At 43.2% G+C, this 22,834-nt stretch overlaps 1 protein-coding gene across 1 annotated transcript in view; it reads right to left on the reverse strand.

The window, feature by feature from the left end:
- OBSCN (obscurin, cytoskeletal calmodulin and titin-interacting RhoGEF) overlaps positions 1 to 22,834 on the reverse strand; it is a 266,194-nt gene that overhangs the window by 233,715 nt on the left and 9,645 nt on the right. The window contains exons 3-7 of the mRNA XM_058182772.1: positions 19,204 to 19,473; positions 9,642 to 9,902; positions 4,372 to 4,674; positions 3,611 to 3,877; positions 196 to 465 (exon numbers count right to left, since the gene is read on the reverse strand). Of these exons, the coding sequence (XP_058038755.1) occupies positions 196 to 465; positions 3,611 to 3,877; positions 4,372 to 4,674; positions 9,642 to 9,902; positions 19,204 to 19,473 (1,371 nt within the window). The remainder of the gene's footprint in view (positions 1 to 195; positions 466 to 3,610; positions 3,878 to 4,371; positions 4,675 to 9,641; positions 9,903 to 19,203; positions 19,474 to 22,834) is intronic.

A 22,834-nucleotide genomic window follows, 5' to 3' on the forward strand; every position in this document is an offset into this window, starting at 1 on the left:
TACCTTTTAAAAGCATTTTTTTTAAAAAGAAGTGGCAAGCAGGGAAGGAGGCGACCGGGCATTGGGTGGGCATGGGAGGGGGAGCCAGGGATTTTTGCTACCAGTTCTACAAATCACCCGCTGCCATCGCTACCAGATTGGCCAATCCGGTCCAAACCGGGAGCATTTCACCCGTTGATTTGGACCGTTTCTTACCTTTGACCTCCACCTGGAAGGTTAGTCTGTCATCGTTTGATTCGCAGGTATAAACCCCTTCGTCTTCCTTGATGGCGTTTTGGACAATAAGTTTTCGCTGTTTTCCCTGAACAGAAAATGTCACCCTTTGATCTGGCTTGATGTCCTTCTTCCCCTTTCTCCACAAGACCGCATCCGTGGCTGAGGACACTTCACAAACCAGCTCAAACTTCTCATGAAGGTTGACTGAAATCCCGGGGGCTGAGTCATTGACAAATGTGGCCACTTCATCTAGAAAAGAGGGATGAAACTCAGTAATCTGGACATCTGATACAAGCCACAATGACATCAAACATGTCCTGGTGTCATTGGTCAAAAGGACAGGAAGGGCAAATTAGGTCATTTGTCCATTGACATTATGATACGTGATGTCATCATATCCTTTGTCTAATCCCAGCCATCTCCAACATAGAGATACAGAGAATCTTCCACTTACAACCATTCATTTAGTGACTGTTTAAAGTTACAATGACATTGCAGCATCCCTATAATCACGTTGTTTACATTCAGGTGTATGGCAACTGATTCATATTTATGACGGTTGCGGTGTCCTGGGGTCATGCAGTAACTTTTTACAATCTTCTGAAAAGTAAAGTCACTGGGGAAACCAGATTCATTCTACAATTGTGTGACTCACGTAACAACCACAGTGATTCACTTAACAAAAGTGGGAAGGAAAGTCGTAAAATTTACAACTTTACTTAACAAATGTTTTGCTTAGCAACATAATTATGGGCTCAATTATAGTTGTAAGTCAAGTACTACCTGTATTTATGACAGTTGCATGTTAAACTGGTTTCTAATAAGCAAAGTCAAAGGGGGAAACCAGATTTGCTTTACAACCACATGATTCACTTAACAACTGAAATGATACACTGAACTATGGCCGAAAAGGTCATTAAATGAAGTATAATTCATTTAATAACTGTCCTGCTTAATAACAGAAAGTTGGGGCTCAGTATAGTTGTAGGGCAAAGATTACCTGTACTTATTGAATCGATGCCTGATGCCTATGGCACATCTTGGGGAAATTGGAGAATGGATGTCCTTTGCATAATTTGCCTAACATAATCCCACAAATGATGAGAAGGCATCCAAACGCCATTGTCTCAATTATTTCATTGTACCAATGACACAACGCAAATTTGCACAAAGTGGATAAACTGCATCCCTAAATGATACATTAAACATATGCCAATTTAGAAAAATTCAGATTTTCTGGTCGTCTTCTCTTTTCCCCCCATCCTTCCCAGGATTATGGACTTCTTAAAGAATCTGTGTTTTTTCCTTGGTTGAGGAATTATGCTCCATCAGATTGGTGACCATCTAGATCTTCTCCAGGTTGATCTGTACCCAACTTCAAGTGTTCCAGTAGGCATTCACGGCCACCATAACTGAGCATCTACCTTCTGCTGGTCCTCCCCTTCTACTTCTTTCTATCTTTTCCAGTGTTATGAAGTTATCAAAGCATCCTGGAGGTTTTTTTATTGATTAAATGAAAATGTTTCATTTATGTTCCATCTTGGTGACCATCTAAATGTTCTCCAGGCTAATCTGTACCCACCTTGGCCCTTCAAGTCTTCCAATAGGGCATTCATAGCCACCATAATTGAGTCCATCCACCTTCTACTAGCCCTCCTCTTCTTCTCTTTCCTTCTATCTTTCTCATTATTATGGTCTTCCCTTTAGAATTAGATCTTCATGCTGAATAATTATGTTCACATTGGTGAAAATTCTCAGCAACCACATTGATAGACCTTCTCTAGAATGATCTGCCTCCAACCTGATCCTTCATGGTTTCTAATGGTGCACCCAACATCACTGTAACTGAGTCAATTCACCTCACTCTTGGTCATCCTCTTCTTCTCTTTCCTTCTACCTTTAGTAGTATTGTGAACTTCTCAAGGGATCTTGGTGTTTCCATTGATTGATTGACCATCAACTTGGTGTCCAGCCTTAGTGTCCATACAGATAGACCTTCTGCAGGAAGATCTTTCCTTAACCCAATTCTTCAGGTCTCCCAACAGTGCCTTCATCACCACCGTAATTGAGTCCCTCAATGTTGCTGCTGGTTGTCCTTCTCTTTCCTTCCATCTTTCTCAACATTGTGGACTTCTCAAGGGAGCTTTAAGTTTCAGTTGGTTCATTAATTGATTCATTATTGGCTATAAACTTGGTGTCCAGCCTTAAGTGTCCTGGATCTTCTCCAGGAAGATTCTTCTTTAACCTGGTTCTTCAGGTCACCCAACAGGGCCTCCATAGCCACCATAATTGACTCCATCCACCTTCTACTAGCCCTCCTCTTCTTCTCTTTCCTTCTATCTTTCTCATTATGATGGTCTTCCCTTTAGAATTAGATCTTCATGCTGAATAATTATGTTCATATTGGTGAAAATTCTCAGCAACCACATTGATAGACCTTCTCTAGAATGATCTGCCTCCAACCTGATCCTTCATGGTTTCTAATGGTGCACCCAACATCACTGTAACTGAGTCAATTCATCTCACTCTTGGTCATCCTCTTCTTCTCTTTCCTTCTACCTTTAGTAGTATTGTGAACTTCTCAAGGGATCTTGGTGTTTCCATTGATTGATTGACCATCAACTTGGTGTCCAGCCTTAGTGTCCAGACAGATAGACCTTCTGCAGGAAGATCTTTCCTTAACCCAATTCTTCAGGTCTCCCAACAGTGCCTTCATCACCACCGTAATTGAGTCCCTCAATGTTGCTGCTGGTTGTCCTTCTCTTTCCTTCCATCTTTCTCAACATTGTGGACTTCTCAAGGGAGCTTTAAGTTTCAGTTGGTTCATTAATTGATTCATTATTGGCTATAAACTTGGTGTCCAGCCTTAAGTGTCCTGGATCTTCTCCAGGAAGATTCTTCTTTAACCTGGTTCTTCAAGTCACCCAACAGGGCCTCCATCACCACTATGACTGAGTCCTTCAACCTTTCTGCTGGTCATCCTCTGCTCTTTCCATCCACTTCTCCAGACAACAGAGTCTTTCCACAATGTATCCAATGTATGATAATTTGAGTCTCCTTATTTCTTTTACCCCATTCCAAACAAAAAAACTCAACAAGGTCAGCCACAACTACCTGATGGAAGCACCATTCTGTGCACAATCCATATATATAAGCAGTGGAATTTCAGATTCACAGTGGTGGTTCTCATTTTGACTTTCTATCTTCTCTATGGACATCCTAACCCTATCCTTGCCAAATTAACATGTTGGCTTCATCTCCCAAGCTCAGGTTTTCCCATAATTATTTCTTAACCTAGGAAACTACAGTTTAATTTCAGCTTCCTAAAGATCTCCTAAAACTATAGTCTGAAGATCATTCTCAGAAGAAGAAAAGAAGTATATATAGCAAATACCTTTCAAGGTGACTCTTCCGATGCTTTCAATATCTTTGGCTACAAATTTCACCTCTGCCTCCTTGAAAGCACTGGTGACCCGCTTAATTATTAAACTGTGGCTTGCTTTGGTTCTCGTAATTATGTATTTGTCACTGTTCTGCACAAGGTTGCCATTGATGTACCATGAGCCGGGACTAGGGGTGGTGAGGTCCACAGTGAAGACTGCATCTCTCCCTGGTGCAACTTCAACATTTCTCAGAGGGGTTTTCACTGCCAGGGTAGGTTCTGTGGGATACAATGATGATGGGCAAAGGTTAACAATTTTTTCTCAATAGAAGAGAATATTTGTAAGCCAGGGTTGAACTTTGGGGTCCTTGATGCTCTCTGAGGTTGGTGGTTAGCTTCCAGACTTTAGGTAACAGCAGGAGGAGGAGGAGGAGGAGGAGGAGGAGGAGGAGGAGGAGGGGAGGGGGAGGGGGAGGAGGAGGAGGAGAAAAAGAAGAACAAGAACAAGAACAAAAAAAACAAGAAGAGGAGGAGGAGGTGGTGGTGGAGGAGGAGAAAAAGAAGAACAAGAACAAGAAGAACAAGAGGAGGAGGAGGAGGAAGAGGAAGAAGAAGAAATAATTTCTGAACATTGGAATTAATGCAGCATATTATTCATATTCATAATACAAGATATTTGAGAATTTTAGGTATTGGCAACTTAGCAAAGTCTAAATCCATCCATCACCCCCAATTTAGCCCATAGATGAAAAACAAAAACAAAAAAAACTTACCAAGATGCCAGACTCCAGGAAATTCCAGATAATCACTTTGGCCATATTTGTTGACTGCAGAAACTCGGAACTGGTAGTCAGCCTCTTCGGTCATGTTGTTAACCATGAACTCAGTTTGGGACACCAAAGCTTGGTGGCACCTCAGCCATGCGAATCCAGTCAGCTTCTTACGTTCAACAAGGTAGCCATCAATTGGGACAGGCCGGTCTGTCTTCCGAAGAGACCAGGCTAACGTCACTGAGGTTTCTGTTTTATTTTTCACCACTGGGTCAGCTGGAGGATGTGATGGGGGCTTCTTCGGAGCTGGTGAAGAGGAGAAAGGGGGAAAGACCAAGTCAACATTTGGGGGGAAACCACAGATTTTTTTAAAAGGTGAGGATATAAGGATAGTTCAAAGGGTGTGCGAGCGCCATCATTTTCCCACCATGTATTCCTTTGTTTTTTTTATTTATTTATTTATTTATTTATTTAAATTTTTATACCGCCCTTCTCCCGAAGGACTCAGGGCGGTGTACAGCCAAAGATAAAAACAGCAAGTATACAAAGTTAAAATATCAATTTAAAATACCTATTCAATAGTGGCCGAATTAAAACCGTCAGATTGACCTAACCTAAAATACCCCATATAAAATTACAAAGGATTAAAAATTTAAAATTTAAAATTTAAAAAATCAGTCCAGTCCCGCTTGAATAAATAAGTGAGTTTTTAATTCCCGGCGAAAGGTCCGAAGGTCAGATATTTGGCGCAAACCGGGGGGAAGGTCGTTCCAGAGAGTAGGTGCTCCAACAGAGAAGGCCCTTCCCCTGGGGGCCGCCAGCCGGCATTGCTTGGCGGACGGCACCCTGAGGAGACCCTCTCTGTGAGAGCGTATGGATCGATGGGAGGCATAAGGTAACAGCAGGCGGTCCCGTAAGTACCCGGGCCCTAAGCCATGGAGCGCTTTAAAGGTGGTAACCAAAACCTTGAAGCGCACCCGAAAGACCACAGGTAGCCAGTGCAGACTGCGCAGGAGCGGTGTTACCCGGGAGCAACGAGGAGCTCCCTCAATCACCCGCGCAGCTGCATTCTGGACTAACTGGAGTCTCCGAGTGCACTTCAGGGGTAGCCCCATGTAGAGAGCATTGCAATAATCCAGGCGGGAAGTGACGAGAGCATGAGTGACCGTGCATAAGGCATCCCGGTCCAGAAAGGGACGCAACTGGCGGACCAGGCGAACCTGGTAAAAGGCTCTCCTGGAGACGGCCGCCAAATGATCTTCAAACGACAGCCGTCCATCCAGGAGAACGCCCAAGTTGCGTACCCTCTCTGTTGGGGCCAGCGACTCGCCCCCAACAGACAGCTGCGGTTGCAGCTGACTGTACCGGGGTGCCGGCATCCACAGCCACTCCGTCTTGGATGGATTGAGTCTGAGTCTGTTTCTCCCCATCCAGACCCGTACGGCCTCCAGGCAACGAGACAGCAGTTCAACAGCTTCGTTGGGGTGGCCCGGGGTGGAAAAGTACAGCTGAGTGTCATCAGCGTACAGCTGATAACTCACCCCGAAGCCACTGATGACCTCGCACAACGGCTTCATGTAGATGTTGAACAGGAGAGGCGAGAGAATCGACCCCTGAGGCACCCCACAAGTAAGGCGCCTCGCGGTCGATCTCTGCCCCCCTGTCAACACCGTCTGCGACCGGTCAGAGAGATAGGAGGAGAACCACCGATAAACGGTGCCTCCCACTCCCAAACTCTCCAAACGGCGCAGCAGGATACCATGGTCGATGGTATCAAAAGCCGATGAAAGATCCAACAGGACCAGGGCAGAGGAACAACCCCTATCCCTGGCCCTCCAAAGGTCATCCACCAACGCGACCAAAGCTGTCTCCGTGCTGTACCTGGACCGGAAGCCGGACTGGAACGGGTCTAGATAGACGGCTTTGGGGGTGTCCTCTGAGCTGGGTGGTTTTCTTGCAGACATTTCATGACCTGGGGTTTGTGGAGAGGGGGAGGAGGAGGAGGAGGAGGAAACCTGAAGCCTGCTGAGAGGAAAAACGGACAACCCGCGCCCCCGCCCCCCGTTTTTGGGTGTGGCTGGCAGGCTTCAGATAGCCTCGGAGGAAAAACGGGGTGGGAGGGCGTCGTTTTTGAGAGAAAGAGAGAGAGGGAGGGAGAGAGAGAGAGAGAGAGAGAAAGGAGGGTGGGAGGCAGGGAAGGAAGGAAGGAGGAAAGGAAGGAAGAGATACAAACCTGGCACTAGATGCAGCTTCAGAGGATAATCCAAGGACCTGGAGGTCATCTAGTCTAGGGGTCTCCAACCTTGGTCACTTTTAGACTTTAGCTTTGCTGGCCGAGGAATTCTGGGAGTTGAAGTCCACAAGTCTTAAAGTCGCCAAGGTTGGAGATCTCTGATCTAATCCAAGCCTGCTCCAGCAGGACATTGCTAGTGAGTTTCTGTCTTTTGATCCCCCAGTCACATAGCCATGCCCACCCAGTCACATGACCTCTGCCCTACCAAGCCAGGCTCCCCAAGCTACGCCCACAGAACTGGTAGCAAAAAAATTTAGATTTCATCCCTGAAGAAAACCCCAAGGCATCTGCCCCATAGCAGTAAAGTCATTTGACCCAACTTGATCCCCAGAACAGCACTGTTAATTTCTTGCATGCAAGAAGCATGCTGTCATTTTCTACCCATCCTTAAAATAACATATGGAGCACTGATATACAGGTAGTCCTTGACTTACGACCACAATTGAGTCCAATATTTCTGTTGCTATGTGAGATGTTTGTTCAATGAGTTTTCCCCATTTGACTATCTTTCTTGCCACAATTGTTAAGTAAAACTGTGCAATTGTTAAGTTAGTTGCGAAAGGGGGATCGCATGATCCTGGAACACTGCCACCATCATAAATATGAGTAAGTTGCCGAGCACCGAAATTTTGATCACATGACTGGAGATTCTGCAATGGTCGTAAGTGTAACAAACAGTCATAAGTCACTTTTTCAGTTGCTCTTGTAACTTTGAATAGTCACAAAATGAACTTGTAAGTCAAGGACTACCTATATTCCTTAAAACGAGGCATTTATAAACAAATGATCTATCTAATGTAAGGAGCAATAGTGAGCATTCCTCCTGTAACTTTCTACAACTCGGTCTCTTTTGAAGCCACCTCTTGGTTTTTGGAGTCATAGGGCTGGAAGGGAGCTCAGAGGTCTTCTAGTCCAATCTCCTGCTAGGCAGGAGCTTTATACCATCCTACATAAATAGTTGTCCAGCTTATTTTTGAAAATCTTTAGTGATGAAGCATCCACAAGGCAATCTGTTCCATTAATCAATTGTTCTCACTGTCAGGAAGTTCTAGGTAGGATTTCTCCTTGATTACTTTCCATCTGTTACTTCTTGTCCTGGCCTCTGGTGTCTACCTATGATATAGTATGGGCTCTGGTGAGAAAAAGTTATTTTTGCAAACAGGGTGCAGTGATGCTTACTTCAACTATGTAAGGTTTTCATATTCTTTCCTTGGTATATAAGATGTTAGCTTAACATGCAATGGCTAAGACAGTGGGTTGGGCAGCCAACTTCAGATAGTAAATTAAAGAGATTAAATTAAAGAAATTTTTCCAACAGTCATTTTCCAATACAGCAATCAGGTTGGGTCAGACTTAGAATCTGGTCTGATTTCTGAATTTGATCTGGTTACAGGTAGTCCTCAACTTATCACCACAATGGAGGCCAGAATTTCCATTGTTAAGTAAGATGGTTATTAAATCAGTCACATCCTATTTCATAACCTTTTTGGCTAATGGTTGTTAAGTGAATCGTTGCAATTGTTAAATTGTACAGATGGTCCTCAACTTACAACAGTTCATTTAGTGACTGTTTGGACTTACAATGGCACTGAAATAAGTGACTTATAACTGTTTTTCACACTTACGACGATTGCAGCATCTCTGAAGTCACATGATCAAAACGGAGATGCTTGGCAACTGAGTCATATTTATGACGGTTACAGTGTCCTGAGGTCATATGATCACATTTTATGACCTTCTGACAAGCGAAGTCAATGGGGAAGCCAGACTCACTTCTTAACAATCAGGTCACTAATTGAACAACACTTAACAACTGTGGCAAGAAAGGTCATAAAATGGGGCAAAACTCACTTAACAACTGTCTCGCTTAACAACAGAAATTTTGGGCTCCATTGTGGTCATAAGTCAAGGACTTCTTGTATATCATTGTACTGTATCTTATTTTAAGCGTGGAGAAGTAAGTGACGGCATGTTTCTTGAGTGCAAGAAATCAGTAGCAATTGACTGATGCGCATGTTCCGCTTAGGATTTTCAAGCATGTTCTGGGGATCAAATTGGGTCAAATGACTTCATCACTACAGGACTGACTTGCGTTTCTCTCATGGTTTGGCTGTGCCACTGATCTGGATAATTGACCCCGCCTGATCCTAAGAACGTTTTAAACCAGGTTTTTGGTTTAAAGGGTCAATCTTGGCTCCCAAATTTGATGGCATTATCATGGGTGTTCTTCCCTCCCTCCCCCCCCCCCCATCATCTACCTATTTTCTGTGTACAAGTCTGTCTGTCTGTCTATCTACAATGCATTCAGAAAGTATTCAGACCCCCATCACTTTTTTTCAATTTTGTTATGCTGCAGCCTGATTCTACAGTTGTTGAAATTTATTTTTTTTTCTCATTAATCTACCCTCGGTAACCCAGAATGACAAAACAAATTTTAGACATATATGCAAATTTCAACAACTGTAGAATCAGGCTGCAGCATAACAAAATTGACAAAAGTAAAGGGAGAATACTTGCTGAATACACTTTATATCTATCATCTAACTATTGGATAGATAGATAGATAGATAGATAGATAGATAGATAGATAGATAGATAGATAGATAGATAGATAGATAGATAAGAGAGAGAAAGATGATAGATAGATAGATAGATAGATAGATAGATAGATAGATAGATAGATAGATAAGAGAGAGAGAGATGATAGATAGATAGATAGATAGATAGATAGATAGATAGATAGATAGATAGATAGATATCATCTATATCTATCATCTATCTATCTATCTCTATGTATCATCTCCCTATCATCTATCTATCTTTCTATCTATGAGCAAAACTCAGTTGTCCTAAGTCAAGGACTATCTGTATTTGCATGCCATTAAGCAAGTAAGATCTTCAGAAGAAGTCTGCAATTTCTAAGTAACAAATATGAAAGAGCAAATCCCTCACATGCATAGGGGGGGAAAACCACTCTCACCAGAGACAGTAAATTGCGTGGATGTTCTACATTCATCAGCCACAAAGACAATTTCTCCTCCATCTTCCATTTGACAATCCCGGATGATCATGGTATATTCTCTATCTGCGGATGAGATTGAAATGCGACCACTGGGTTTTAATTCTTCCTTATTCTTCAACCATCGGAACTTCTCGCACTTCTGCTCCAGTTCCACGCAGAACACTGCAGTGTCTTTTATACTGACAGCTGTTTTCCTTGGCAGTTTCTTGATAATATTGCCTAGGTTGATAAATAAAGACGTGATCATTAGCTTCAGTCAACTCACATTAAAAACTCCATGCTTAGAAATTCTATAAATGAAGGTATCTAGGTAGGGAGATATATACAGATATAGATGGATATGAAGGTAGATACACACTGATAGCGATAGATATGTGAAAGGTCAGAAAGGAAGGGGAGAGAGAGAGAGAGGGAAGGAGGGAGAAATAATAAAGATATACCGATAGATAGATAGATAGATAGATAGATAGATAGATAGATAGATAGATAGATAGAGATAGATAGATAGATAGATAGATAGATGATAGATGAAATAAATAGATGATAGATAGATAGATAGATAGATAGATAGATAGATAGATAGATAGATAGATAGATAGATAGATGATATAAATAGATGATAGATAGATAGATAGATAGATAGATAGATAGATAGATAGATAGATGATAGATGAAATAGATAGAGATAGATAGATAGATAGATAGATAGATAGATAGATAGATGATATAGATAGATGATAGATAGATATAGATAGATAGATGATAGATGATATAGATAGATGAGAGATAGATAGATAGATAGATAGATAGATAGATAGATAGATAGATAGATAGATGAGAGATGATATAGATAGATGAGAGATAGATAGATAGATAGATATAGATAGATAGATAGATAGATAGATAGATAGATAGATAGATGAGATAGATAGATAGATAGATAGATAGATAGATAGATAGATAGATAGATAGATAGATAGATGATAGATGATATAGATAGATGAGAGATAAATAGATAGATAGATATAGATAGATAGATAGATAGATAGATAGATAGATAGATAGATAGATAGATGATATAAGATAGATAGATAGATAGATAGATAGATAGATAGATAGATAGATAGATGATAGATGATATAGATAGATGAGAGATAGATAGATAGATATAGATAGATAGATAGATAGATAGATAGATAGATAGATAGATAGATAGATAGATAGATAGATAGATAGATAGATAGATAGATAGATAGATAATGACGGGTAGAGATCGATAGACAGACACACATACACACACACATACAGATCGATGTGGATAGATGGATAATTGTAAAGATAATTATAGAGAGATACATGAATTGATAGAGAGAGATATTGGGAGGGGAGAGAGAAATAGACATATGAATGAATAGATGAGGGGGTAGACAGATAAATGGATGGATGGATAATTGGATAGGCAGATAATAGTTACATGAACTGATAAATAGGGAGACAGAGAGAAATTCATATATGAATAGATATATCGGGGGATGGGAGAGAGAGAGAGAGAGAGATAAATGGATAAACAGAAAATAAGAGGGAATAGATATATGAATTGAATGATAAGTGGGGGGGGGAGATAGACAGATACCTATCCCCTACATGCATTCTAACTGTCCAGGTTAGAAGCCAGAGAGGCTGACACGAATGTATAGTTTTATATAAATAAATGTATTTTCTATCTCTATATACCCCAAACAAGAAAATTCAGGCAAACAGGAGGAGCATGAGGTAAATTGCAGAGCACACTGAAGAAAAAGGCGGGAAAAAAGGGAAATGCCCCCTCCACACCCATAGCGACCAATCACAGCGCACATTGCCTCAGGCAGGAGCCACCCCTTTCCCATCAATCAACCGTAACTGGCTCACTACACTAGTCCCTATTAAATTTAAATATCATAACATACTCACAGTGGACGGAAACATACACTGAATTTATTGCATATTTTTGTGTCCAGTGCGCTACCGTTAAACCTTAAAGCTGGGAACCATCCATCTTCAGTCTCGGTGGAGCTCAAAAATCCCACAAGAATCCCCACCCAAATAAACCAGGCTCAGAAAACCCAAATATTTTCCCCTTTTTGCATTTTCACAAACGTGTTTTTTGCAGCTTGCGTTTGCCAGACTGGCGGACGACGCCACCCAGCAAGGAAAACAGAGATGGGTTGGTCAAAGGCAAACCAGGTTACCTTTCTAACCCTGACTTGTAAAGTGGACCAGCTTGTCCAGGAAGTTCTGGACTTATGACCAAAAATTGAGCCTAAAATTTATGTTGCTATGTGAGAAATTTGCTAAGCGAGTTTTGCCCGATTTTACAAATCTTTTCTTGCCACATTCGTTAAGTGAATCCCTACGGTTGTTAAGTTAGTCACCCAGTCGTTAAGTGAATCTGGCTTCCCCACCGACTTTCGCAAAAGGGGACCACGTGACCCCGGGATACTGCAACCGTCATAAGTATGATCTCTAACCATTTGGAAAATGCGTCCTCCCAGAAAACACTTGGTCTTATTTACATATTTATTTACATGTTATTTTTCGTAGTCACGCAAATAACCTGGGCGTCTCCTAGTTCTTTCTGACCTCGCGGTTCAGTTCTGGGTGGTGTTTTGAGCTGGTCGGAGGGGCTGTTTTCTCCTCCCAGCCCTTTCTCTGGGCCATCGGGCCCCGGATTATTGGCCGACTCCTTTTCTTGGCCATCCGGCCTTGGATTAATTTTGGAATTTTCCCTGCTGTTTCCCTTGGGGACCTGATGGCGTCGCTGGAACTCTGGGACCTCAGCTAAGTCTTGCGCCTCCCGGGTCATTGTCAGCTGTGGATTCAAAGTGGTATTGGTCATTACCTGTCTCTGTTGGTTTGGTTTGGTCAGTTATTCGTTTCCTTAACTGATCTATGTGGCGCCTCCACATTCGGTTGTCTGGTAGCTCTACCACGTCGATTTTGGCCCTGTTACTTTTGTTACTTGTCCTGACCAACTAGGGCCGTCCCCATAGTTTCGGGCCCACACCCGGTCGCCTATGCTCATTTCCTTGTTTTTCTAGCTCCCCTTGTAACCCTCGGGTGTGTAATGGGGTTCAAGCGATCAAGTGGGCACGGAGTTTCCGTCCCATTAGCAATTCGGCTGGGCTTTTCCCAGTGGCTGTGCTTGGGGTTCTGTGCTGGACGGCTAGGAAAAGTCTATTTTGTTTGCCAGTCACCTGGCTTGAGCCTGGACAATGCCTCCTTAGCGCTCCGGACGGAACGCTCTGCAAGACCATTCGGCGCGCAGGGTGGAAAGGTGCAGAGAGGGCATGTCGGATGCCTTCCTCTGCCAGGTACTCTTCAAACTGGGCTGCCGTGAATTGGGGCCCATTGTCGGACACCAGAGTGTCCGGCAACCCGTGAGTTGCGAATAGGTGGCGCAGGGTTGCGATTACTGCTTGGCTGTGGTGGACTTCATAAGTATGAATCAGTTGCCAAGCATCTGAATTTTGATCATGTGATCCTGGGGGTGTTGCAACGGTCATGTGAAAAATAGTCATAAGTCACTTCTTCCAGTACTGTTGTAAGTTTGAATGGTCACTAAACAGACTGCCGAAGACTATTGGTATGTGATGCAGGGTTCAAAGACATCAAAATAAATTATATGTTTGCAATCCGTTCAAATGCTTGGCAAGCAGCGTAATCTGAACTCAGGTTACAGAAATCCCTTGGATGACCTCCTTCGACCTTTGATGCAAACAGGCATGAATTGACCCTCTTAGATAACTAGTGGTTTGCAACAGGGGTCTTGCATTTCACCCCTGGAATTATCGACTAAGGAAGCCTGATCTCTGTCTAAAAATTGTTAGCAGGTCAAAGCTGAATTGCCTTTAATAATTTTATTTATTAAACGGGTATTAACAGATAGTCCTCGCTTTACGACCACCATTGGGAGCAGAATTTGCGCTGCTAAGCAAAAGGGTTATGACTGGTTTTGCAAACTTTTTTGCCATGGTTGTTAAGTGAATCACTGCAGTTAACCATTATTAACACTTAACGGTAGTTAAACAAATCATACAGTCATTAAGTGAATCCAGCTTCCCCTATTGCTTGTTGGAAACTGGCTGGGAAGGTCACAAATGGAGATCATGTGACCCCGGGAGGCTGCAAGTGTCATAAATGCAGGCCGGTTGTCAAGCGCCCGAATTATGATCATGTGACCGTGGGGATGTTGCGATGGTCGTAAGTGCGGGGATCTGTATATTGATTTTACTAATATGAGCACCCTTCATATGTGTAAATGCCAAATATCAGGATTCTTAGTGGTCGTAAGGGTGACTTGTAAATTTGGGAAGATAGTTTAGAACGATCACTAAGCGACCAATCATAAGTTGAGGACTACCTGTAGAAGGAAGTCCTACCAAGAAAGATCAGATGGATTTCACTTACCTTGAACGCTCAATTCGGCGATGGTTCTGCTGCCTTCCTTCATCTCGCAAATGTAGACAGCATCATCATCCATGGTGACATTTTGGACTGTGAGCTTGCGGCACAGCCCATCTTCTTCAATCTTGTACTTGTCATTCTGTTGAAGTCTGGTCTCCTCTTTGAACCAAGTGGTCTCCACATCAGAATGGGGAACTTCACACAAGAAAATCGCAGAGTCTTTCTCCCGAACTTCCAAATCTTGGAGTTTTGTCTTGAAAGGTATTCTCGGTTCTGGGGAAGAACCAGATGGAGAAATGAACTTTGGTAAGACAAGACTGAAGAACTATCAAACAGCAAGTGTGGATTCTTGACCAAGGCCCTTGGGGCTTTTCCCATTCTCTGACTGGGGCCGTTGGGGTAGCGGTCTGGACTCTTGGCAAGCTTGGCATTTCCCTACCCTCTCAGCAATCTCTGCGTCCATGGTGGCCACCATACATAGCTTCTAGCTAACCCCTTCATCCTTACGATGCCTGGGTGACCCTCGTGGAGGTCCAATACCTTGCCCTTAACTTAGCAGGAATTATTACACGATCACCCCATAACAGGCACCCCTTGAGCCGAGAGCTCATCACGTTTCTTAACAAATTCTTTGAACCGTTCGCCCGGCGCGCGGCCACCTCTCTGTACCCAACCGAGTACAGTCCTTAACACAATGTCGGTATGATGCCGAGCCACTTCCTTTGATGTGACTGGGCCAGAGTCAACGAGTCAATAAGGAGGATGGGTGTCCCGGAGTGGGGTCTTGATCGCCCTGGCAGTGGGCATCGGCTCAATGCGTCTGCATGCCCCACTTCTTTCCCGGTCGATGCTGCAGCTTGTATGAGTAAGCGGCTAAAATATAGTCCATCGAGTCAACGTGGCGAAAGTGCCACAGGCGTTGGCCGGTCGCCAGCCAGTAATCCCAGTAACGGTCTGTGGTCAGTCACGATTTCAAAATTCCGCCCAAAGACATACTCATGGAATTTTTTGACCCCTGATACAATGGCTAATGCTTCTTTGTCTAATTGGCTGTAGTTCCTCTCTGGGGGGGACATCGTTCTAGAGTAGAACGCTATAGGGGCTTCTGTGCCGTTTGGAAGTCTATGGCTGAGTACAGCCCCCACCCCATAAGGGGACGCATCGCAAACCAGCACTAGGGGTAGTGAGTCGTGATATTGGATGAGCAGGCTATCACTTGAGAGCAGGTTCTTTACTGCTTCAAAAGCCCTATTTTCTGACTTTCCCCAAGACCAAACAGTATTTTTCCCTAAGAGCCTATGCAGCGGTTCCGCAACGGTTTGCTTTGTTCTTTAAAAAGACCGCGTAAAAATTAACCAATCCCAGGAATGCCTGCAGCTCTGCTTTGTTTTTGGGCGCTGGAGCCTTCCTAATTGCCTTAACTTTGCTCTCAGTAGGGTGAATTCCTTTCTTGTCTATCCGGTAGCCCAAGAAATTCGACCGATTCGACCCCTATCTGACATTTATTTGTCTTGACTTTTAATCCGGCTGTCCGGAAAATGCTCAAGACCTTTCTTAACCGCTCCCCCAATTCCTCCATGTTTTCCCCTGAAATTAGGACATCATCGAAGTAGGGAACTACCCCTGGGAGCCCTTGCAGTAGTCGTTCCATCAGGTTTTGGAACAGCCCTGGTGCCACACTAACCCCAAATTGCAATGGTGCACTTGAATGCCCCTGTGCGTCACAATCGTTTGGGCTTGGCTGTGCGGGCGTCTACTGGCAGTTGTTGGTAGGCTTGGGCCAAGTCTAACTTTGCAAAGACTTGCCTTGCCCCAAGGAGTGCAATAAATGTTGCACTACGGGAACCGGGTACGCTTTTCTGTAAGGCTTTGTTAAGCGTCGCCTTGTAGTCAGCGCAAATTCTAATTGACCCGTCCGATTTGATGGGGTGACGATTGGCGTCTCCCACTTTGCGTGATCGACTGGCACCAAGACCCCTGATTTATGAGCTTGTCCAGCTCCTTATCAATTTTGGTTTTAGGGCAAAGGACTCTCGCCTTAAGCCTAATGGGGGCTACCTGGGGTCTAAGTTGAAGGAAATAGGGTCCCCTTGTACTTGCCCAGGCAGTCCTTGAAGACATCTTCAACTCGTTAAAGAGAATGTCTTTCAAATTGCAGTCACTTCTGTAGATGCCAGTCACTCCCATGCCCAGGGCACAAAACCAGTCTAGTCCCAACAGACTGGGCAGAGTTCCTTCGACGATCGTGATGGGCAGGGTCTTTTATGAGGGCGACTCGACTCGGACGGAGGTGGTCCCTCGAACAGGGATGCGATTCCCTGGTAGTCGTGGCACTCGTAGCCGCTGTGCTTGCAGATGGCGCTCGCGGACGGCAGCGACTTCACCAGGGTGTCCCAGGACATGATGGTGATCGCTGATCCCGTGTCCACTTCAAGCCTGCACCGTACTCCCTCGATCTTGGGCCTTGTGAAAATCTTCTTTTCCACTTTGGTTGAGGCGCGGCCTATAATGACAGTCGTTTGGTTAGACTTCGCGCCTTTCTTGTTAGAACCAATCGCGGGCCGCCTTTCCGGTTCCGCGTTTTGATTGGCCGATTTGAATTTTCGGCGGGAAGGTTGGGCCGCTCTGCAAACCTGAGCTAAGTGTCCTTTCTTCCCACACACCGGCATGTTGCGTCTTTAAACCTGCAGCGTTGGCGCTGATGCTGCCCTCCAGCTTCCGCACTCGCCACGGTCCTCCGTGTCGCGTTTCTCGATCCGCAGACCCTTCTCATCCTCGCCTCACCTTCGGATTCGGACTGAATCTCCTCCTGGTGTACTGGCGTTGGCCTTGGCGCTGCCTTGGATTGAAGAGGCTTTTGCAGAGTCTCTGCTGCTTTAGTAGACATTTCGTGTGCTCTGGCCTCGTCCAGAGCGGTGGCTAGTGTCAGGTTGCTCCTGGCTGGCAGTCGTCGCCGAGGCGGATGTCCTTGACCCCTCGGATGAGTTGCTCAAGTAGCACTTCGTCTAAGTCTCGGTATCCGCAGTCCTTGGGCGCTCTTCAAAGCGCCATGTAGTCACCGATGGACTCGCCTCCATCTGTCTCGTTCTCAATTCAAACCGCTGCACGTATTTGGACGCGCGCCGGTGCGAAATGGTTCTTCAGCAAAGTCTGCAGAGTCGGCCACGATACCGAATGTATCGGCGTTGGCTCTGCCAGGGCTCGCAATCTCGATTACCTCCGGCCCGCAATGGCTTAGGAAGTAAGCCCGCTTGCGGTTATCAGGATCCTGGTTCGTTGGCTTCTAGAAAGCTTTCAAACGGGTCATATATGTTCCCCATTTCTCCTTGCCCGGGTTACGGTGCGGGTGGCGTGTTTGCCATTTCCGCTTCTGCCCTGAGTTTGCTGGGTTCGGAACTAGCGTGCTTCAGCTCGGTTCTGGTTCTCCTTAGCCTCAAATCCCACCTTAAATGCCAATGTTAAGTTCGGGAAGTAACGAGGCTGGAGACCAGGGTAGTGACAACAGCTCTTTAATATAGGGTGAACCCAGCAACAGGCTGGGGCTAAAACCTCTCCTTTTATACAGTTCTGCTGGAGGCTTCGTCCAATCAGCAACGTGCTGATTTCCCGCTCAAATATTTAAAGGCACAACTGTTAATACATAACAGGAACCATCCATCTTCAGTCTCGGTGGAGCTCAAAAATCCCACAAGAATCCCCACCCAAATAAACCAGGCTCAGAAAACCCAAATATTTTCCCCTTTTTGCATTTTCACAAACGTGTTTTTTGCAGCTTGCGTTTGCCAGACTGGCGGACGACGCCACCCAGCAAGGAAAACAGAGATGGGTTGGTCAAAAGCAAACCAGGTTACCTTTCTAACCCTGACTTGTAAAGTGGACCAGCTTGTCCAGGCAGTTCTGGACTTATGACCAAAAATTGAGCCTAAAATTTATGTTGCTATGTGAGAAATTTGCTAAGCGAGTTTTGCCCGATTTTACAAATCTTTTCTTGCCACATTCGTTAAGTGAATCCCTACGGTTGTTAAGTTAGTCACCCGGTCGTTAAGTGAATCTGGCTTCCCCACCGACTTTCGCAAAAGGGGACCACGTGACCCCGGGATACTGCAACCGTCATAAGTATGAATCAGTTGCCAAGCATCTGAATTTTGATCATGTGATCCTGGGGGTGTTGCAACGGTCATGTGAAAAATAGTCATAAGTCACTTCTTCCAGTACTGTTGTAAGTTTGAATGGTCACTAAACAGACTGCCGAAGACTATTGGTATGTGATGCAGGATTCAAAGACATCAAAATAAATTATATGTTTGCAATCCGTTCAAATGCTTGGCAAGCAGCGTAATCTGAACTCAGGTTACAGAAATCCCTTGGACGACCTCCTTCGACCTTTGATGCAAACAGGCATGGATTGACCCTCTTAGATAACTAGTGGTTTGCAACAGGGGTCTTGCATTTCACCCCTGGAATTATCGACTAAGGAAGCCTGATCTCTGTCTAAAAATTGTTAGCAGGTCAGAGTTGAATTGCCTTTAATAATTTTATTTATTAAACGGGTATTAACAGATAGTCCTCGCTTTACGACCACCATTGGGAGCAGAATTTGCGCTGCTAAGCAAAAGGGTTAGGACTGGTTTTGCAAACTTTTTTGCCATGGTTGTTAAGTGAATCACTGCAGTTAACCATTATTAACACTTAACGGTAGTTAAACAAATCATACAGTCATTAAGTGAATCCATGCTTGTTGGAAACTGGCTGGGAAGGTCACAAATGGAGATCATGTGACCCCGGGAGGCTGCAAGTGTCATAAATGCAGGCTGGTTGTCAAGCGCCCGAATTATGATCATGTGACCGTGGGGATGTTGCGATGGTCGTAAGTGAGGGGATCTGTATATTGATTTTACTAATATGAGCACCCTTCATATGTGTAAATGCCAAATCTCAGGATTCTTAGTGGTCGTAAGGGTGACTTGTAAATTTGGGAAGATAGTTTAGAACGATCACTAAGCGACCAATCATAAGTTGAGGACTACCTGTAGAAGGAAGTCCTACCAAGAAAGATCAGATGGATTTCACTTACCTTGAACGCTCAATTCGGCGATGGTTCTGCTGCCTTCCTTCATCTCGCAAATGTAGACAGCATCATCATCCATGGTGACATTTTGGACTGTGAGCTTGCGGCACAGCCCATCTTCTTCAATCTTGTACTTGTCATTCTGTTGAAGTCTGGTCTCCTCTTTGAACCAAGTGGTCTCCACATCAGAATGGGGAACTTCACACAAGAAAATCGCAGAGTCTTTCTCCCGAACTTCCAAATCTTGGAGTTTTGTCTTGAAAGGTATTCTCGGTTCTGGGGAAGAACCAGATGGAGAAATGAACTTTGGTAAGACAAGACTGAAGAACTATCAAACAGCAAGTGTGGATTCTTCTCAATGACGTTAAGATTATGTAGAACATCAGTAGAACAATGATCTAGGATATCAGTAGAACATTAAGATCCAATAGAACATCAGTACAACGTTATGATCAAGCAGACCACCAGTAAAACATTACGATTAATTGGAACATCAGTAGAAAATTATAATTCAGTGGAAAATTAACAGAATATTGTGATCAAGTAGTAGAACATCATTCTTGTTGTTGATGTTCTACTACTTGATCACAATATTCTGTTAATTTTCCACTGAATTATAATAAGAAAAATATATTTTAGAATGGAAAATGTGGATTGATTATATTCAAAATAAGTATCAGATAAAAAAATATCGAATAGCATATGAGTAAATTTAGGAAATATTTTGTATTAGATATATTTCTGAAGGAGAGGGGAATTGAGAGTGTGATTATGTGTGGAGTGACTAGAGATTATAATTTAGGAATTATTTTGGATTATGATTGTTAGTTTTGATACCCTGCATTTTGTTCTGGGAAGTCGGGGTGGGGGTGGGGGTAAGGGGGAGGGGAATTGGGGGGTTGAGGGTAGAGGATGGAGTGATGGTTAATGTACAGGGATTATTGAAGATGTATAAATATAATTAATGTAGGGTTGGGTCTGCCCAGTTACCATTTTAGAACGGTGGGGAGGGAGAAAAGAGGAGAGAGTAGGAGATAGGAAAGAGGAGAAGAGGAAGGAAGAGGGGTAGAAGAGGGAGAAGGAAGGTGTAGGGTGGAGGGAGGAGAGGATGTAGATAAGAGAAGGAGAGGAAGGTCTGGAAAGTAGAAGAAGGTAGAAGAGGGAAGAGTGTTAAAAAGGGGGGTGGTGACTGGGCAAGCCCGACTAATTGTATATAACTGTACATTTGATATAATTGTTTGATATAATTGTAAAAATAAAACTTTTTTATGGAAAAAAAAAGTAGTAGAACATCAGTAGAACATATGATCAAGTGTAGAACATCACTAGAATCTTACGATCAAATGGAATATCAGTCTAAAATTACTATTGTGGAAAACCAAGAGAATATTGTGATCAAGTAAAACATCAAATTAATATTGTGATCAAGTAGATTATTGGAACATCAGTGGAACATTATAATCAAGTAGAACATCAGTAAAATGTTATGATCAAAGGGAACATCAGTAGAAAATTACGATCAAGTGGAACATTAATAGAACATTATGACCCAGTAGAACATCAATAGAACATTATAAGTGGAACATCAGTAGTAAATTGCTGATCAAGTGGAAAATCAATAGAACATCGGGGATCAAGTAGAACGTCAGTAGAACATTATGATCAAGAGGATCATCTGTAGAAAATTATGATCAAGTGGAACATCAATAGAACACTGTGATTAAGTAGTAAAACATCAGTAGAACATTAAAATCGAATAGAAAATGTAGAACGTTGTGATCAAGTAGAGAGAACATCAATAGAACATTAAGAACAAGTATAACGTGAGTAGAATATTGTGATCAAGTAGAAAATCATTAGGAAATTGTGATCAAGTGGAACATCAGTAAGTCCTCGACTTACGACCATAATTGAGCTCAAAGTTTCCATTGCTAAGCAAGATAGTTGTTAAGTGAGTTTTCCCCCTTGTAGGAACTTTTCTTGCAGGAAGTGAAAACTCACTTAACGTCTCAGTTAGCAAGTTTTGGGTTCCATTGGGGGTCATAAATCGAGGACTACCTGCAGTCCTGTCTTCTGTGAATTAATTCAATCCCTTTCAAAGTCTTGGGTGTGAGCACCATCATCCCTTCTTATAATTTAATTTTCTAAATCCTGACACTGGAACATACATGTAGTCATCGACTTACGACCCGTAAGTCTTAAAGCCGTAAGTTGTGAAGTTTAAACGGGCCACTATGTAACCACACCCATTTTACAACATATATAGGATAGTCATTAAATCAATCCAACGGTTGTCAAGAGACTGCCACGGACGTTAAGTGAATGCTAAGCTCATAAAGTAAACCCAGTCCAATAAGGGGTGTCTTTTTGCTCTAAAACAGACATAAATGTTGATTTCTAGCAAAACCATCGTAAATCACAAGGATGTAACCATGAGATGCTGAAAACAATCATAAAACAGGCTGGTTGCCAAGTGCTCAAAATGAAGCCACATGACCAGGAGGGTGGATGTCAAAATTTTGAATCTGGGTTCAAAGTAGCTTTTTCAGGATCTATTGTAATTTCAGACTGTTGCTAAGTGACGGGTTGGAAGTCAAGGACTACCTGTGCTTACTTGAAACCCTGATGTCTTTAAGGGTCTTGATTCAGAAAATGTCACTGAATTATGGATTTGAGATCAAGGAATCCATTTTACACAGGATCAAATCACCATCCAACCAAATATGAAAACTGAATATCTGCACCCTGCTAATGTTAATCTCCTTGTAAAACTAGCCAAGAAACCTGTTTACTTCCTTGGCACCTACTACTGCAGAAGATATGCCTGAGATTAGATTTCTTCTAGTTTAAAAATACTTTAATAGTCTTCTTTTAGTTGTGGAGCTAAATGTTTGTTTGTTTGTTTTTTTTAAAAAAAACCACTATTACAGCTAGTCCTCGACTTACAACCATTTGTTTAGTGACCGTTCAAATTTACAACAGCATTGGAAAAAAATGACTCCTGACCATATTTCACAATAACAATCGTCGTTGTTCCCTCCCCATGGTCACATGATCGGAATTTGGCCACTTGGCAGCTGGCTCGCAATTATGACGGTCACAGTGTCCCAGGGTCACGCGATCCCTTTTTTTTTTAATTTTGCATTTATATCCTGCCCTTCTCCGAAGACTCAGGGCAGCTTACACTGTGTCAAACAATAGTCTTCATCTATTTGCATATTATATACAAAGTCAACTTATTGCCCCCAACAATCTGGGTCCTCATTTTACCTACCTTATAAAGGATGGAAGGCTGAGTCAACCTTGGGCCTGGTGGGGCTTGAACCTGCAGTAATTGCAAGCAGCTGCTGTTAATAACAGACTGTCTTAGCAGTCTGAACCACCAGAGGCCCTAACAACCTGACAAGCGAAGTCAATGAGGGAGTCAGATTCACTTAACAACTGTGTTACTAACTTAACAACTGCAGGAATTCACTTCACAACTGTGGCAAGAAAGGTCGTAAAATGGGGGAGGGAATTCATTTCGCTTAGCAACATAAATTTTGAGATCGATTTTGGTTGTAAGTCGAGGGCTGCCTATGTGTTGTAAATAGAAAGGTAAGAAAATTATTCTACATCCTGCTTTTGTTGAGTGGAC

The sequence above is a fragment of the Ahaetulla prasina genome, chromosome 4 (assembly GCF_028640845.1).
Source record: "Ahaetulla prasina isolate Xishuangbanna chromosome 4, ASM2864084v1, whole genome shotgun sequence".
Taxonomy (NCBI): Eukaryota; Metazoa; Chordata; class Lepidosauria; order Squamata; family Colubridae; genus Ahaetulla; species Ahaetulla prasina.